The sequence below is a fragment of the Homarus americanus genome, unplaced genomic scaffold, assembly GCF_018991925.1.
Source record: "Homarus americanus isolate GMGI-L3 unplaced genomic scaffold, GMGI_Hamer_2.0 scaffold2937, whole genome shotgun sequence".
Taxonomy (NCBI): domain Eukaryota; kingdom Metazoa; phylum Arthropoda; class Malacostraca; order Decapoda; family Nephropidae; genus Homarus; species Homarus americanus.
This window is the reverse complement of record NW_024727857.1, coordinates 392,501-412,542: the sequence shown is the minus strand read 5'-3', so window position 1 is coordinate 412,542 and position 20,042 is coordinate 392,501. Positions and strand designations below refer to the sequence as shown.

Here is a 20,042-nt window from a genome sequence, read left to right as displayed (position 1 = left end):
ATAACACAGAACGTGGACACCAACACCAAAATACTCCATCATTTCAGTATTCAGTCAACCGAGCACAGGTGAAAGCGAGGTGACTCTATATCACCCCCTCCCCACACACACAGTAGCAGGTAATTGTGTTTAGGTTGCTGAATATTTTCTCTTTCTCTCTTTAGTAATGTTTATCAGACGCCTCATGGTAGAGCAGTGAGTCGTAGCACACTATTGTCGCCATGTTCCCCCCCCGCCTCTATCTCTCTCTCTCTGTCTCTCTCACAAAAACATACGAGTCCTTTTTACCAGTATGAGTGATTAATATAAACGACTTCATAATCTAATATCAAAACACAATGATGGTTTATGAAAAATTAGACGAAACAATACGAAAACAAACGCTCGGCAACAGGAAGGTAAATGACGAGCTTTAACCGAGTGCATATAATTTCAGGAGAGAAATAAGAGCGAGGTGTTTGACCTGTACTTCCTGCTGTGCGTCAGTCTCCCTGTGAAGGTCGTGAAATAAAGACGACAGCTTCGGAGTATTTTATTTACATTTTTTTCCTGTTCGTCGTGAGGGGTGTATATATATATATTTGTGTGTGTGTGTGTGTGTGTGTGTGTGTGTGTGTGTGTGTGTGTGTGTGTGTGTAAGAGCTTCAAGCGACATGTGAGAGGATTGAATAGTTTGTAAGATGTGTTGAGAAATTTACTGTAACATAAAAGCTGAACTATTTCTATGTGGTGGTGGTGGTAGTGGTGACACGGGGTACAGGGGGTCGTGTCTCATGTGGCTTATACTAGTCATCCTCCAACGTTAGACTGAATAAAAGATAAACAAAACGTAATTCAGATTATTGTTCACAGTAGTAGAGGCTTACTTTACCACGTATGATCTTCTTATGTGTTTACATTGGGAAGTAATTCAGTTCTGGTTGTAATCTCCTTGATTGATTTGGGGTTATAAACTGTATTTAAATAAGCGTGATGATGTTAGGCAATAGTACAACAGAGCTCTAGACACACACACACACACACACACACACACACACATAATAACATACATACACACATACACGCACACAGGGTTCAAAAGAAAGCCATTTTCTAGAGACTCTTTTGATACATCACAAAATTATCTCGCGTCTTATGCAAATGGCTTCCTTCAAGGATGTTTCAAATTTTCCCCCAGATCCGATATTTTTAGGGGAAAAAGGGTCTTAAATACTGGAGTGTCATAACAAAACTGATTAGTCTTTTTCTTTAAGCTGTTTTTGGTGTTATTTGTTCCTTAAGCTGTTGTTATTGTTATTTGTTCCTTAAGCTGTTGTTATTGTTATTTGTTCCTTAAGCTGTTGTTATTTGTTCCTTAAGCTGTTGTTATTTGTTCCTTAAGATGTTGTTATTTGTACCTTAAGCTGCTGTTGTTATTTGTACCTTAAGCTGTTGTTGTTATTTGTCCCTTAAGCTGCTGTTGTTACACCAATATTGATTTTTTTTAATCTTGGAGAGATGAAGAGTATAAGAAGATAATAAATACGATTCGTCTGTGAAATATATTGTTGTGGCTTTTCTTATGCGTGGTTAGCAGCATGTTGACAGTGACTGAGCCGAGCTGAAATCTTGGTTTAAGTTTTCATGGTAAATGTTAAGTGTTAATAATGATAATATGGATAATAATAATAATTTGATGATAGTAACATAGTGATCGATGCGTTAAAGTCCCAGATCCATTGACGACATCTAACGACATCTAAAATCCAAGACATAATGATCAATGCTTAACTATCCTTTTCTGTTTAAAACGGAGTAAACACAATACAAACAGTTGAGTATCACAGCCAGGTGACCTCCCTCCCAGCTGTCGAAATTCTACAACTGAGTTTTACTGTTTTAATATCGACAGGGAAGATATTGATGGTATGGTCAGGACAGTAGGGGGAACGGGATTCTTCTGCAGGATGGTCGACAGTGTTTAGACAGGCGGTGATGTATCAGTTTTGGCGACGTGGGAGTGGGAGGGTGGGTGAGTAGGAGGGTGGGTGAGTGGGAGGGTGGGTGAGTGGGAGGTGGGTGAGTGAGTGGGTGAGTGGGTGGGTGGTGGGAGGTGGTGAGTGAGTGGGAGGGTAGGTGGGTGGGAGAGGGAGGGCAGGTAAGAGGGAGAGGAAGAGGAAGGAGAGAGAGTAGATAGACAGATAGACAGACACGCAGGGAGGGTGATTTGTGTTGGGATGGGAAATGTTGAAATGGTCGAAAAGGTGAAGGGAGAACTAGATATATGTGTATGTGTGTGTGTGTGTGTGTGTGTGTGTGTGTGTGTGTGAAGGCGAGGAGAGATAGAGAGATAGTTGATGGAAGTGGATGAAAGAGAGAGAGAGAGAGAGAGAGAGAGATAAACATGCAAACTTCTCCACCTGGACTTGGTCCCCTGGTGGTCGTATATATGTATATATACATGTATGTATGTACAGTATGTATGCATGTATGTATGTATGTATAGTATGTATGTACTGTATGTATGTATGTACAGTATGTATGTGTGTATGTATGTATGTATGCACATTATGTATATATGAATGTATGTACAGTACTGTATGAAGGCATGTATATATACATGTATGCGTACATGCACGTGTGTTTATTTATATGAATCCAACTTTCCCAACATCGTCCCCTGAGAAGTTGAATGTACAGTGTGCTCGTATAGATGCATGTTTACAGCAGTCATGATGTCGTCGCCGCAATTACTAAATGTTTCCTTAAAAGCGAGAGACGAGAGCAGAATAAAGAGAACCAGACGGAATTTACTCAATTTTCTCGTGAGATCTTAAACTGCCTGTAAAATTTGCATCCGTGTGCTTGTGTGTGCATTCATCCTTGTATCTTGCAGTCATTTTACTTCTTTCTAGTTTGTTGTATTTGCCCTCTCTCTCTCTCTCTCTCTCTCTCTCTCTCTCTCTCTCTCTCTCTCTCTCTCTCCTGTATGTGATGAAGATGTTATCGCTTTAATAACACATTCCATAGATAACTTATCTATTGGGGGGATTTAATTTATCATTTTCTTCTGTCTGTGGGTATATAGTTAATTCCCTTCCCTCCATACTATAGGGCTTCACCTCCTAAGAATCTAGAGACGTAGCGCCTTCCTCTCTCCAGTCCTTATGACAGTAGTAATATAAAAACCTAGGAATATTTTGGGTCTCTCCTGCGTACCGTCAGATAGCCAAGCCCTAAGATCTGAGAATGGCGAGCTCTACGGCCCCGAGCTGTAGGGTCGTAGCGCCACAAAGTCTAGGAGCTTTTAAATCCCTAGCCATTAAGCCATAAGATAGAGACACCACAAGATCTTGGAATATTGAGCTCCGCCCCTGCGACCCTTGAGGCAGCGTCCCTGTGCCTCTACCCAGCTGAGTCCTGCAGGGAAACACACCACCGACAACTCACACACGCACACACACACTCTGGTTGGGTCCACTCTGATATCGACTTCTGGTTTAATGCGGTCATCTTAGCTTCATATATTACATTTTCTCCCTAACTGGAAGCGTGAGCGCGCATCTAACTGACTCCATTAAGCTGTAGTACCAATATGGTAGCCGAGTTGCCTTCGAAAAGTACAGTAAATATATCCGGCCACACCCTGCTTGTCGTCTCGTGTCTATGTCTGGGGGTGGCGTGTAATCACAATAATGTTGTGAATTACATAAATCACTTGCACAGCTGTTCTTTTCCTACGGTATAGTTCCCATCAGGCTAAGTACCTACTAATGAAACCGGGGGCACTGGTGTACACACACACACACACATATCTATATATACAACAGATGTTTTCCCCATGGCGAGACCTCCATCAGGCTCATCACCCACTAACATACAGGTGGTCAGGTACACCGTGAGGCCAGCCAGGGGGGCGGTATAGGTGATGGGTGGGGAATCTTAACCTCGGGGTAGATTTACTGAGGCAAAACTCCGATAATTGCGTCACTGAGCTGCTGTTGGGTGGAGGTTAAGGCACAAGGCCTCCTAACATCAGAATGAAGCAAAGGCAATATACAGCGACCAATCATGATGATGGGCTGTAACTACCACTAGAGTTGTTAAGGCTTCCACACGCTGGTTTACTGCGAAATTTGCAAAGATGCAATTCCAAGGTAAAAGCCTTTTTCTGTCTGCAGTCTAGAGCGTATTTTAGGATTATGACCTCGTTAAGTCAGGTTACCCAGGAAGAACAGAATTCCAGAGGTTACGACCTAATGCTTCCTACCTTCAACTACAATCATTATAAGTCTCTCGGAGGCATAAAAATATAACAAATGTGAATACTTTTTTTTCTGGGAATACTGTTTCTTTTCTCCTGGAGTCAGTTTTTATAGCATAAAGTAATTACCCAGAGAGAGGAGAAAATGGTTACTTGAAACATATTTTACTACCAGGGCCCAGTTAAGTGAGACGATTAACTTTTGACTTTATTGTTTAAGGAAAAGTCGATCAGTTAATGACTTAGAAGGATGACTCTTGTAGGATATGTTACTATACTCTCAAATGAACCAGTATCCAGCACCGGCCGAGTTAAATATACCATTATCTCCTCAATGGTTTGATGCTGAAAGGATAATTCATCAAGTAAATAACATCAACGTAATAATGTATATGAATATCTTATCCCTCCATTATGGGTATATATGACTCGTGCTCTTGTAACAGTGAAACATTCGGCTATTTGTTATGGTTTAGTGGATATATCAGGCACTAAACGACGTCAGCCTAGAAATATATAAAGCAATTTTACCACCGAATAATATGGATCTATGACGCGTTTACTGGCAGTGAGAGGAGTCGTTTAATTCTTTCTGTGTTTTAAAAAGATTTTTAGTCGGTAAGAAACTTCTACGTAAAAATATATACGAGGTGATATTTACCTCTGAGACGGATCACAACACTAGGTGGATTAGCTCAGGTCCTGTGAAGTGTGTGTGTGTGTGTGTGTGTGTGTGTGTGTGTGTGTGTGCTCATGACTAAGACCATCAGCACCTGAAATCATTGAGCGAGGCGAGAGTTACGAGGCCAGTACACACAAGGTAGCACAGCGGGGCATCAGATACTCTCTCCCAGGAGGTGCAAATCCCAAGGCCGAGTCCACAACACCACAGTGGCACCTTCCTCCCAACACCTTGTCACCCTGTCAACACCTTTCCCAGGCAGCCGACACCTACATCTAACCAACATTCATCCAACACGCAAAAAACATCCAACCACACCCATCTGACACCCGGACGAGATAGCCAACTTGCAGTGCCACACCTGGGTCAAGACCTCGGAAGATTAGTGAGGTTTAATCTGCTAAAACTGTTTGGCAATTTACCCTTTGTAGTCGCCTGGTATTATTTAGAATCACAACACACTGGCTCCTCCTTCCCTCCCCCGGGGCGCTGACTGCTGGTGTCATTATACAATCTTGTCTCTATGATCGTACGTGTCAAGGCGGTAATCTTATACTCATTAAATATTTACAGCGACATTAATCAAATTATTCGCCAATACTCATGTGGAGGAAAGTAATTAATAACAAAGTGGCCACCATTATAACTGTGAACATGAGAATAAACGATGAATGATAAAAGCAAATTTATTAAGCAGTGAACATGTGGGTGTGGGAGAGGTGGGGGAGGTGTGGGGAAAGGTGTGGGGGGAGGGTATTCCCCAAACGTGGACCAGGGCAGGTTGGGTCAAAGGGCACGCCCAGGTTGTTTGTTGATTACTTATGTTGAGGACACTTTTAATTCTTCGTCAACTGTCTGCTGACTCTACCACATCACCATCCTCTTGTACACCCATATCACTCCTCACCAACGTCACACCACATCCGACGACACCTCACACACCCCTCGAAACACTTACGTCTCAGCAACACTCATGTCAACATAGCCACAGTCATCTAAACCTCCCTCATCAGCACACCACACCTTCACCACACCCGAAACACTGACTACTTAACCACATCATCACCACACCAACACATTACCTACTTCACCACATCCTTCACCAGCATTAAGCAAATCACCACATCCGACATTATTCCCACCTACCCTCATTATCATCCTTCTTCACGCCGACCTCACATTAATATCTGTCACCCACAACAGAGTTAAAAGTACATTAGTTCAAGCTCGGTCTTCACCCATCTGTCTTCTATACACGACAACGTCAACACATGCAAATTATTTCATGTTCTTTCCAGTAGTCATAAATTCCAAGTTATGTTCCTTTTCAAGCTTTGTGACTTTGTGGGTACGTTGTGGTAATGGTGGGAACGCTGTGTAGGTCATGGTAATGATGGCAACGTTGTACAGGTCATGGTAATGATGGCACGCTGTACAGGTCATGGTAATGGTGGCAACACTGTGTAGGTCATGGTAATGGTGGCAACACTGTGTAGGTCATGGTAATGGTGGCAACACTGTGTAGGTCATGGTAATGGTGGCAACACTGTACAGGTCATGGTATGGTGGCAACACTGTACAGGTCATGGTATGGTGGCAACACTGTACGCAGGTCATGGTAATGCTGGCACTGTACAGGTGTAATGTTGGCGCGCTGTACAGGTCATGGTAATGTTGGCACGCTGCAGGTCATGGTAATGATGGCACGCTGTACAGGTCATGGTAATGGTGGCAACACTGTGTGGGGCAGCACAGTGGTAATGGTGGCACGCTGTACAGGTCATGGTAATGATGGCAACGTTGTACAGGTCATGGTAATGATGGCACGCTGTACAGGTCATGGTAATGGTGGCAACACTGTGTAGGTCATGGTAATGGTGGCAACACTGTGTAGGTCATGGTAATGGTGGCAACACTGTGTAGGTCATGGTAATGGTGGCAACACTGTACAGGTCATGGTATGGTGGCAACACTGTACAGGTCATGGTATGGTGGCAACACTGTAAACACCTTGGTACTTCACTATTAATTACAAAAACAAAGTAAAAAAAAGTATTTCACTTCATACAAATTTCAACATATTCTCTTCAGTATCTTAAATCTCGCAGTAATTTTCACAGTTTTGTTCTTGTAAGTATAAAAGAAAAAGTTGCAGTGGAAAATATCTTTTGACGTTAGTGTCTTATTTTAATTATGCAGTCATGCAAACTTCTGCTGCAACACCATGCAACAGTGTTCAAATTGTTCCTCTCAGAATCCTGAAGTTCGGCTTATGTTTTAGGTTCATGCAACTGTAATAATGCACAGAGACACACACAGATTCACGCACGCAAGCACGCACGCACGTACACACACACACACACACACACACACACACACACACACACACAAACACACACACAAATTAATAATTAAACAAACAAATAATTTCTCCGAGTGCCTTTGTCCTGTCCCTGCGATCATGCAAATACTCCCTCTGCAATATCCTGCAAGAGTGTGGTCAGGCCTGTAACAGTACACTAGTTGCTTGAAGACTCGTTTTATGTAACACTGTACACTCCATCTCCTTCTCACTGTAGCTCTGCTATAGTAATGATTGCCCCTCGTGTAACGAGGATGGCCGACCCAAGGGCCACCTAGGCGAGAATTAATTTAAGGCGTAGAAACTGTCACCAACACAACAACCACATCCTGAGTTAACGAGCTGCATGGCCTAGTGTCAAGGAATAGTCCGAGAAGACCGGACAACTCGCCAACTGCACTGGTTAACCATTACCCCGGAACACTATCTGCAAATCGATTAACATCCATTTCCCAATTACTGCTGGGTAGACAGAGGCAAATGGCGTAAAGAAACTTGCCCATAATTTCAACCTGCCCGGGGATCGAACCCGGGACCGCTCGCTTGGAAGACGAGCATGCTGACCATTACACAACAGGTGCTAGAGTAGTAACACACACACACACACACACACTCGAGGCCAGAAATTTACATTATACACCTCGATCTGGTTATTACACGGTGTCCTCTTGTGGTAATCTAACATCCTTCATCATTAAGTCCTGTTTCATACTGAGCTCCTAGACACACATCTCTCTCTCTCTCTCTCTCTCTCTCTCTCTCTCTCTCTCTCTCTCTCTCTCTTTGCATATAATTGCCTACCACCACTATCATCAACACCACCACAACCATATTCACCATCACTTCCACTATAACCATCATCACAACCACGACCACCACTGCCACCAACATTATCATCACCAAGATCACCACTAACCTCACCATCCTCAACACCACCACCACCACTGCCACCAACATTATCACCACCAAGATCACCACCACTAACCTCACCATCCTCAACACCACCACCACCACGATCTACTGGGGGACGCATATATAGACAACAAACATCTTGTAGGTCACACGGCCCCTCCAGCCACCACCACCTTTTTCACGAGACTAATGATTCACTCTACCACCTCCTTCAGTAGAAACTCCTCCCCCAGGCAGTTCTACCCTCCATCCTTGCTTCTCCTGCTGTCCGTTACACACATGTGATTTTTTTTGTTTTTGTTTATGCCATCTTGTTTTGCTTCGTTTTCTGTCTGCTGTTCAGGAGAATGAGGTGGACGGCTAGTGGTGCCTGGATCTATATGAGTGAGTGTGATAGCCGGTCAGATGGTCGGAATATATAGCCCAGGAGATATATTGCTGGCCTTATTATAGGAGGTCAAGGGTTAAAGGTTAGGTGCTATTAATAGTCTGGGGAATAGTAAGTGAAATGTGGGTGACAATAACCGTAGAGTTATATGTGTTTTGAGATATATATAGCTGTTACACACACACACACGATTAGTCTCCCATCCTATGTTTTTCTACACAAAGTCATCCCGATCTTTTCACTTCTTTCCCCCTACTCCCCTTACCTCCCTCCCCTCTTCATTTATCTTTCCCTATTTCCTTATACCTCCCTTCTCTCTCTCACCTCTCTGCCTCCTACCTTCTTCCCCAAACCTTCCTTCTACCTCCCTCCCTTACACTTTCTTCCCACTTTCCTCCTCACACCTCCTTCCCACCTTTCTCTCCTTCAGTACCCCTCTCTCGGTGTCTCTGATAAATAGGATGCTTTCTGCTAGGTCTTCCACTCTCCCTCACCCAGAGCTGAGGGAGCCTCACTGATAACGATTTTCTCTCTCTCTCTCTCTCTCTCTCTCTCCCAAAAACACACACACAGACAAATACGGAGAAAGATACATACATACATACATACATACATACATACATACATACATACATACATACATACATAAATACATATATACATTACTGAGTAGATAATGACAACCCCGTTTGAGCTAATATGTTTAAGGTACAATATAGGTGAAGGTTTACAGCTCGGCCTCCCTGTGTGGGTTAGAGCTTCACTCGAGTGCAGTAAAGTTTGTTGTGTTTACGGACCATCGACTGACTAAGCCTTGACGACTCACGTTGTTTGATGTCACTCCTTGATTTTTTTTCTTTGATAAATTTGTGGGAATTGGTAGATAAAAGGTAAAAGTATCTGATTAATTTAAGTTATTCATATGTGTGTGTTTAACATTGCCACATTTCTCTTAGGTTAGGTTAGGTTATGATATGTCAGGTTGTTAAATTATGTAAGTTTAGGTAAGGTTAGGTAAGGTTAGGTTAGGTTAAGTTTGGTAAGTTCAGGAAAGCTGCTCTGATTTATTGTGTTACGTTATGTTACATTAAGTTAGTTTAGTTTAGGTTAGGTTAAGTTACGCTCACTTAAATTGACTTGGGTTAAAATTAATTTGAAAAGCTATATCAAAACTAACTATAAATTGCACTCATCTATTACACTCCCCTTAACCACACAACGATTAAATACCATTATATAAATCCCTCTATTCTCGATTAACTACCGAACAGCTAAACAAGAACTAAAAACAAAAACATTCTCTCGTTCATCATATGTCGAAAATCATCCCCCATTTTTTTCTATACATCCAATTATAAAAAGAGAATATACATATCCCGTATACTGTATATATGTATAGGACAAAACATTTTCTTTTTCTCAGTTAACAAAAAGGCTTTATAAAACTCTCCCCTTCTCACTGAGTTTTAGGTTACACAGAGGGAAAAAAAAGCCGAGACCACGGTAAAATTGTGTGTGTATGTGTGTTGGTACATATGTGAGGGAGAGGGAGAGAGAGAGAGAGAGAGAGAGAGAGAGAGAGAGAGAGAGAGAGAGAGAGAGAGAGAGAGAGAGAGAGAGAGAGATTTTTATTTTTTATGTGTGTGTGTGTGTGTAGCAGTGGGCCCCAGAGGAACGGCGCATAGGCCCACTGGCATGTGGACACGTTCTGGCGCCTACGAACCATTGCCCCGCTGCCTTGCGGATTAACCTTGGTAGGTATAAGGCTGCGGAAGTGTATCCAGAAGGAAAAATCTGCGGTGGAGCCCTGCATCAGGCAGACATGTTTACAGAGCTCCAACAAGACCCCAACGGCGGTACAGGCGGAAGAGGTGACCACCGTAGAAACCCAACGACTACACCGGCGAACGAAGGCAATGTATGATGGACAGGCTACTAAGGCGAAACCCAACAAACTGGGCTATCGGCAGTCCATTGCGACTCTCCCTCTCCACAGTCGTTGCAGCACTTGCACCACTGGATCAGGAAAGGGGAGAGCCAAGATGTGTGGCTGCAGCCTGCCCTCCTGCCTCACCACATGAATCAACTCACACGCAGCCATCCCCCAGCGCATCATACCTCCCATCATCATCAAAAGTCCTATGGCGACGGACGAGTGGCGACGCGGACAGGCAGAGATCACTGCCGGGAGTCTCTAGTCACAACTGTGCACATGGGCGGCACAGATAAGATGGTCGCTTATGCACTGGGATCTAGGCAGCAGTGCAATCCGGTCCTGTCTGTGCGACTGAGCATCCCTTTCGAGGAGCCACCGCACCCAGTAAGGTCATCCTTATGCGGTCGAAAACAGTCAAAATATCAGATCCAAACATTTTACGCCGAGAGAAGACAAGGTTGTGCTCCTTGGCGACTTAAATGCCAGAGTTGGCAGAGATGCTAACATTTGGCAGGGAACCATAGGGAGAAATGGACAAGGCAAGTGTAATCCCAACGGCCTATTCCTCCTCAGCAAGTTTGCTGCGCACAACCTCACTATCACCAATACCTTGTTTCGGCAGGCCGACAAGTTCAAGGGTACGTAGCAACACCCACGATCCAAACACTAGCATCTCATTGACTACATTATTGTCAGAGAAAGAGGTCGCCAAGATGTCCTTATAACCCGTGCCATGCGTGGCTCAGACCACTGTGACACTGATCATCGACTCGTCAGAGCCAAGCTCTCACTTCACGTCGCCCCAAAATTGCGAAGGCAGCAAGTCTCCAGAAGAGTTTTTAATACTAAGCGTCTGGAGGATCCAGCAATAGCACATGCTTTCAGAGAGCAGCTCGAACATGGGCTTATAAACAACCCAACAGCAAACAACGCGAATCCCAGTGCCGAATGGGATACTCTTAATACTGTTATGACAAAAACCTTCAGAGACCCTCGGCCAGATCAAAAGAACACACCAGGACTGGTTTGATGAAAATGACCCGGTAATCAAAGTACTCATCGATGATAAACGTGCTGCTTTTATTGACTGGCAAAACAACCCTCAGTCTCGCACTAAGGTGGATACCTTCCGCAAGAAGAAAGCGGCAGCCCAGCGGGGACTTCGCCTTCTAAAGAATGACTGGCTTAAAAATAAAGTATGTGAAATACAAAAAACATGCAGTTCAGCACAAGATGTGCGAATTTTTTAATTCCATTAAAACATCTTATGTGCCAACCACTCGTGGCGCAGGAAGAGCACTGAACTTTGCCTGGCATTCCCCCCCGCCCCTTTTTCTTCACCAGACGGATGTTCGCTTGTCTTCTGCTTGAGGTGGCGATGTTTTGCCTTATGAAGAACCAGGCACTGAGAGAAGACTTAAGAACGCGTGTTGGGCGAAGTTACAAGATAAGGCTTTTTAATAGGAAGTTCTGGGGAGTGGGGAGAATGGTGGGGAGTAGAGTGAGGAGTGATGGGGAGGAGAATGAGGGTACCTGTGGGGAGTGATGGGGAGGAGAATGATATAGTATGGTGGGGAGGTGAGAGGGTACAGTGGTGGGGAACCGAGAGAGAGAGGAGAGTGGATGGGATGAGAATGAGGTGGGGAGGCGAGAGGGGAGAGTAATGAAGAGCCGAGAGGGAAGAGTGGAAAGGGGAAATGAGGAGATTGCTGGGGGAGATAATGTAAGGGACTGCAATGGGGAGAATAGAGAGATGAGGGAGTTGTGAGAAGAATTGAAGGAGGTGTAGTGGATGGGGAGAAAAAAAGAATGGTAGGGAAAGACGATGGTAAGAAGAAGGGTGGGGAGAGGGAGGGGAGGAAGAATTGGTACAAAGAAGGTAGGAGGAGTGGAGGGGGGAGGGAGGGAGTGGAAGGAGGGAGTGGAAGAAGGGGAGGGAGAGGAGTGGAAGGAGAGGAGGAGGCTAGAGGGGTGGGAGGAGAGGCTAGAGAGTCTGGGGGAGTGGACGAGGGTGAGGAATAATAGGATGGGTAGGAGGATACATTAAGGGTACGTTAATGGATAAGGGGTAAGGGGTAAGGGGTAAGGGGTAAGGGGTAAGGGGTAAGTGGTAAGGGGTAAGTGGTAAGGGGTAAGTGGTAAGGGGTAAGTGGTAAGGGGTAAGTGGTAAGGGGCCTACCAGTAACAATTCCTCCTTCAAGAAATATATATAAGTTATTTTTATATTATATTCCTGTGCCCGTAGATGTACTAATAATAATAATAATAATAATAATAATAATAATAATAATAATAATAATAATAATAATAATAATGATGATAATGATAATGATAATGATAATGATAATAATAATGATAATGATGATGATAATGATAATGATAATGATAATGATAATAATAATGATAATGATGATGATAATGATAATGATAATGATAATGATAATGATAATGATGATGACCAAACGTAAATTCTTGAACAAGTATCCTGGAAGCTAAAGACTCATAGACACACATCCTGTCATGGTGAAGGAATGCAAAGTTTGTTCACATAACATTTCTGTGTTAAAGCAGCCCAACGCCTACCTTTCCTGACCTAATTGATGGATGATTTTCTCTAGGCGTGAGGGATGTTTTTCCTGGCAAGAGTAAACACAGCCAGCGAAAACATCTCCTGTGTTTATTTTGCTCTTCCGTTTCACCTCTCACTCTTCCACCTCCTCTCCCACACTCCCCTCTCACTCACTCTCTTCCTCTTTTACCCAACATTATCTTCCTCCCTTAACCCTACTCTCTCCCGCATCACCCTTCACTCTCTCCTCTTTCTCTCTATCTCTCTCTCTCTCTCACACCCCTCACTCACTCTCTCTCTCCCACACCCCTCACTCACTCCCTCCCTCCCTCATCCCTCACTATTTCCCTACACTAACCTTCACTTTTCTTCACCCATCACTCTCCCTAATACTCCTCACACTCCCCTACCCCTTAATCTTTCTCCCCCACACTCTCCCCTACACCTCAATCTTTCTCCCCCACACCTCAATCTTTCTCCCCCACCCCTCACCTTCTCACCACTCTCCTCTCCCACAGTGACGGAGGGGAAGCGATCAGAGTGGCCCCGCAAGTCTAAGGGTACCCTGGAGACCCACAGGTTCAACACAGGTGAGTACTGTACCTGGTGAAGACTCGTATCTCTCTCTCTCTCTCTCTCTCTCTCTCTCTCTCTCTCTCTCTCCTTCCAACCCTTCCCTCTATCTTAATCTCTCTCAGTCTTTCCCCTCCTGGCGATACTTCACCCATACTGGCACTGTCTTCCCCCATTTCGAGTGCCAGGTTACCCTCCACTCATAGCACAACTGGATAATTTTTTCCATCATTAATTGCCTGGAGGTTTTAAGGGGCCCGCTGAGTGACAATGCTCATACAAGGGGCTCTCTGAGTGACTTGATGCTCGTGCAAGGAGTCGACTGAGTGACTTAATGCTCGTAAAAGGAGTCGACTGAGTGACTTAATGCTCGTACAAGAGGTCAACTGAGTGACTTAATGCTCGTAAAACTAGCAGGTTAGACCCCGCTGAGTGCAGCTATCTGGTGTGTGTTGAGGAAATTGTTGTTTTTATGTTAGGCTTTTTCGTCACGTGATGCTCCTGCGTGTGTGAGATGATTCATTAAGTGTAGGAGAGAGAGAGAGAGAGAGAGAGAGAGAGAGAGAGAGAGAGAGAGAGAGAGAGGGAGAGAGAGACCAACTATTACACCTGGTACGCAAACACCTGCCACTGTTCTTAATACTGCCTAATTAGATGGTAAGAATGACGTAGCTCCTGCCGTCCTGATTATCTTGTCAAGGTTATTTTCTATAAGTGGCTAATACTTGTCCTCTGGCAGTCAAAATACGTCAAATTAAAACTGCTACATCAACAACAATAATCTATCCAAAGTATTATCATTAGGTTAGGTTAGGTTGGCATTTTAACAGATGTGTCTCGTCTGAAACTGACACTTGTGCTCAGTGCCTCGTGGCTTTGATAGTTGAAGCAGCACCTAACTCAACTCAACACAACAACAACAACTGTAATTAATTGAATCCACAAGATATCCAACTGACTTAATGATGGTCTCTGTGTAGTGTAGTGTAGTGTAGTGTAGTGTAGTGTAGTGTAGTGCAGTGTACTGTGTAGTGTAGAGTCCTCTTGTTACCGAATGTTTGTATCTAATGGCCTCTTGACCATACACTGTTAAAGGTTATGAAAAGTTTTTTTGAGTGTATATGGTTACCAATAAACCCTTGTATGTATAAAGGATATAATATCATTCACTAAACCCTTACTATACAAAAGTGTATATAAAAATTAATACATTTATAACCCTTAAGTTTCAAAAGGGTGAAGAGAAGCCCTGTGTAAATAACTCGGCAGTGATCTTCTTTAAATAGTGTTTGTCCACCGCTTATCCCCCTCCACCGTCCAGTGACCCACACCTTGGCCTTACACGTCTGTCAGTTATACCGTGGATGTTGTAAAAAGCAGCACCACAAACCGAGTATGACAGTGTGAGAGACTTGTGAGACTCCTGATTACAATAGTCATTTCCCATAAAGACGAGCATGACTTCTCTTCCTAGCACCTTCACCAACACTATCACTCTGGCAAAATTATTGTCACTTAATTAAAATATTTATTTCTTACTAAAAAAAATAGCTTCAAAAACAAGTTATCTTCCCGTGGTGGGCTTAGCGGTATTTTGCAGTAAATATTCCCCTTTTCACCTAAAATGCTCCTTTTAAAACCATCACTGCATGTTTTTTTTCACTGTCGAGAACACAGAGCTTCCATCATACACTACCTCGCTGTTATGTATACACCTGCAGCAAAATTAAACCGAGGTACAGGTGCTGCCGAGAAAGAACACTATCTATCAGTAGCCAACACGGCAGAAAGACTCAGCTATGTGAAGTGTGGATGAGAGACAGAGAATAAATATCATGGCTGGAGATTGCAAAGGCGATATATGGCATCAGCATTGCGAAGATCGACTTAGAAAAATAGCTTGCCAAAGAAAAATGTAAAGTCATGACTGGCAACAATCAGTCATAAGTTAATTCAGCTCCTTTGATATATTTTGTTTTTTTTTGTTCTACTGTATATCTATTAACTGAACGAAGGTGAGGGTTATCCAGAGATCGACTTTACAAGGATTCAATATATGACTTTTATCCTCTTTAAAGAAAACAATTTATTTGCAGTAGTCATGTAGGTTTCGGTTCCATATTGAGAGTCCTTTTTATTATCTACATTAAGTCAATCAATTTGGTTTGTTTTTATATAATTTACAAAGCGAAGTGAACCTTGATAATCCGACCTAAGGGCGTAATAAGCTCTTAGTATAGAGTCCAAGGAATCAATGTTGGTTCACTTGATTTGTTCAAGGTCTGTGTAGCCGAGTTGAAACGTCTTGTTCCCCTCCCTGGATGATATGCGATGAGGGTGGACGTGAAGGGAGGATATTCCAACCACAGAAGAAGACATTCCAGCAACAGATAAAATACCCAAGCCAAAGGAGAAGAAGTACAAAAGTAAAATAAGACATTTCCATTTTCAAAATAAATTCCAGTAACTTTATACAAAATTCTTGCAGCAGATTAAGATTTCCAGCAACAGCAAAAAGACATTCCAGCAAGAGCAAAAGACATTCCAGAAACAGCAAGATATTCCAGCAACAGCAAGACATTCCAGCCGCAGCAAAAGACATTCCAGCAACAGTAAAAAGACATTCCAGTAACAGCAAGACATTCCAGCAACAGCAAAAGACATTCCAGCAACAGCAACAAAAGACATACCAGCAGCAACAGAAGGAAACAGCAAAAGCCCCTTGACCTTGGCCACTCCCTCCCTACAGACATCACTTCTCAATTCCCCTTCATCCCAAACTTTTACTCGAACTGGAGAGTGATCGTAGGGAGAATAACAGTGAACATGTAATCCAGTGAATCGATCAGATCATTATTCCATATTCGGGTTCCATAGATATATATATACAGCCAAGTTTACCTGTCCTAAATAAATAAGGTCTTAGAGAAAATCACTGTTAGTATAAGTTATAATTAATGAGGTCACTGATCAAAGGGAAGTGTGATATTAACTCTCTCTCTCTCTCTCTCTCTCTCTCTCTCTCTCTCTCTCTCTCTCTCTCTCTCTCTCTCTCTCTCTCTCTCTCTCTCTCTCTCTCTCTCTCTCTCTCCAGGGCTGACGTAGTGTCTCCATCACTTTCCAGGCCAGCTCCGGATTTCTCTCCTCCCTCACTCTCATACCTACTTCAGGATTCTTCCCTTAAGAATTTTCTCGTCCTTGAAGTATGAAGCCATTTTCTTCACACAAGACTCCCTGTTCTTCCTCTTTGTCATCTTTATTCATTCCCAGATGGATATTATAATTTATTTCATCATTATCATCATCATCATCATCATTAGTATTATTATTATGGTCATTTTTCTTATGAATATTCTAAGTGTTATAAGTCATTAAGTATTCCTGAGAAAAGCTTGTCACTCAGCCGACACTTATTAAAACCTTCATTCCTGTTTCTTGACAGTGAAAAGTTGTCCTAATTTTCGCTCCACTGGTTAAGTCTCCCGAGTTTCTTGACGGGGAGAGTTTACTGTAAGTCACTTAGATGACCACCCGACTGTATATGTCTGTCTGACGATATATCATTAGCCTAACTCAATAACGAAAGATGGATACGGTTTATACATAGCATTTATATTCATACCACAGTAATCCCTAGAGGTGTTATGGTTTAGGGGTTTAAAAGGTCAAAGGTCAAGGTCACAATGTAGCGTAAGATACAATTTCTTTTAATTAACCACCTTGCTCGAGTGTAGTTAAGGTATGCAAGATCTTCTTATGTTCCACTTCTATATAATCTTATTCGGGAGTTTAATCCATTCACTTTAAGCTCTTGGTGACGTCGCTAAAGTGAAAATACTCAGGTAAATTTTTGCTTCGTTCGTTGTGATCAAAAGCCTCTCCCTCACCTTCCGCTCTGACGTGTACTTTGTTTGAATCGCTATTACGGCCCTGGTATTCAAAGCTAAATTAAAATATCCTGCTGTTTATTTTTTTACCTTCTCTTCAGAGCTTCATGGCGGATTGACTATTGAGAAAGGAGCAAGAATGTTTAAGAACAAGAAATTAGGAAATGATTGATTCTTTCTTTTAATCTCTCAATATTTATTTGTTGTAGCCGTTGAAGAGATATAAAAAAAGGAATACCAGAAGACAAGAATATCCTCAAGAAATATTTAGATAAATTAAAATTTGCTCAAAGGGTAAAAAAGAAAAAGAAAAGTGAAAAACCATGGCTGATGACCACAAACATTAAAACAATACCAAAGAACAAGAAAAAAAGATCAAAATTATTTACTGGAGGCGCAACGATGGCTAGGAAAGACACAAGACAAAAAAAGCGAGTTAAAGTATAAGATTTTTGAGGTGACACAGAAGTGGGTAAACGCAGGATCGAGACGGCATAAAAGCATCTGGGAAAGGGATCTGCAGATTACCCGGAGGTCGCACAAGGGGGATCCTGGGGATTGAATAGGATTTGGGAAATATTTTCTCTGCCATCCAGAGTGGTTGGAAGACAAGGAGGACGGACGCAGATGAGTTGAGGTCGATTCTCTGAGTGAACATTTTCCCAGGTGTAAATAGATCGATGGAAAGACAATACCTTGAGTTAGAAAAAAAGGTATAACATTTTATTTTAACATCTACAGGATAGTGGTGTATATTTTTTGTGTATTTCAATATATAATGTACGTTAAGAAACCTGCTAAAATGTTAAGAGCTTAGTAGGCTCAGCTTATGAGTTTAAGACTATTATGTAAAGTGAGTTTTCTACCTTAAAAGCAAACTAAAAAAAAAAAAAAAACCCTGGATGAGTGGGCAAAAAAACACACATTAAACTCCTTAGAGGTTTAGAAAAATTAGATATAAAGCCCAGGTGAGTCGATGATGTGTTATATATTATAGGGAAGGACAGCTTAAGGCACGAGGACCTGGCTTCACGGATCAGACATGGTTGGGTTGGGTTGGGTTGGGTTGGGTTGGGTTAGGTTTTTGTGTTAAGGTGGTGGGGACGAGGTTCTCCTACAAGTTCCATCTTACACCATCTACCAACGACATACCATAGAATCGTAGAGCATCAACAACAAACATCATCACAGAGGAGACGTGTTCCCGAGGACTTACATAACAGCTCTTAGTAAACTTCCAGCATCAGACAACAACCTCCCTGGGTATGGAAAAGTGGGTGTTAGGGACCTTCAGAGATATGAGACCATATTAAGCTGAGATAAAGGGTAGGGAGAGATAGGAAAGGATATAGTACCATCTTGAACCAGTACGTGTTATAGTCTCTTATTGACTCTCAGGACCATCGAGGCTCCCAGGGAATGGAAAACCGGGCTCTTATCCTCCCGTAGTGGGCTGAGGACACATAAAACCTGAGATAAGAGAGAGAATTGAGACAGCTGTGGAGTCATTAAGAGACATCGTCAAGTTGAAATGTTTGGGGATAGAGTGTTACGTCCGACCCCTTCAACGTGGCTCAGGTGGAGCTTTCCACAGCTTCTCTAGTGAGCTGAAGACTAACAAAAGCTGAAATAAGAGTGGGGGGAGAGTTTGGTATAATGAAAAATATCTTCAAGCTGACGTGTTTGTTGGGGGGTGCTATTACCTCACAGAGACTCCCAGAGCACTAAACTAGCTCCCAGGATTATAGAATAGCGAGCTCTGAGACCCAAGAGAGCTGAGGGTGTAAAAAAATGAAGCCGAGATATAAGTGCAACGATCGAGATGGTCTCAGTACCTTTTAGGGACATCAAGTTAAAATGTCTTGTGTGTTGTAAACCCTCAGTGACTCTCAGCGCCACACCAACTCCTACAGGTATAAAACAAAATGAGCTTGAAGCCTCTCTAGAGAATTGAGAACACAAGGAAGTAGACAAAAGACCGTGGAATGAAGCTGTTTTGGTGTAATAAACGTAATACCTCCGGGGGAGTTATATTGCGTGGATCTTATAAGCCTTCAGTGACTCCCGAAGGCGCTGTAAGTATACTCCAGCCGCGTCAGAGTATAAACAATTATTAACTATCCAACAAAAGCCCTTAACTCACAGTATAACTTGATCATGGTTTCCTGGGGTATGTCTCTACTTGAAGATTATTATTTATCATTCTTCCTTAATATTTCTGGTATAATCTCGGTCACTGTTTTTTTCGACAAAAACGAGAGAGAAAATAAATATAAGATAGCAAGCTGGGAAAACTTTCGGTGTGGAGAAAATGAGATATCTTCCAGGACACCAACTTTTTTTTTCCCCTTATCAGCAACTAGATTTTTTTTTTTTGACCCACAAGTTCGAAAAAATATATATTCAGTATTCGGTTCATTTGTTTGTGTGTGCGTGCTTGTGCGTTTGCCTTTGTATGTCTGTGTGTGTAATAATATTCGTTTATTATGA

General features: G+C 42.6%; 1 protein-coding gene across 3 annotated transcripts in view; it reads left to right on the top strand.

Annotated features, from left to right (window-relative positions):
• LOC121865942 (zwei Ig domain protein zig-8-like) overlaps positions 1-20,042 on the top strand; it is a 92,995-nt gene that overhangs the window by 41,804 nt on the left and 31,149 nt on the right. For 2 of the 3 annotated variants that reach the window (XM_042365508.1, XM_042365509.1), the window contains exon 2: positions 13,611-13,682. The exons of the other annotated variant lie outside the window; for it this stretch is intronic. In XM_042365508.1, the coding sequence (XP_042221442.1) occupies positions 13,611-13,682 (72 nt within the window). The remainder of the gene's footprint in view (positions 1-13,610; positions 13,683-20,042) is intronic. 3 annotated transcript variants of the gene reach the window in all.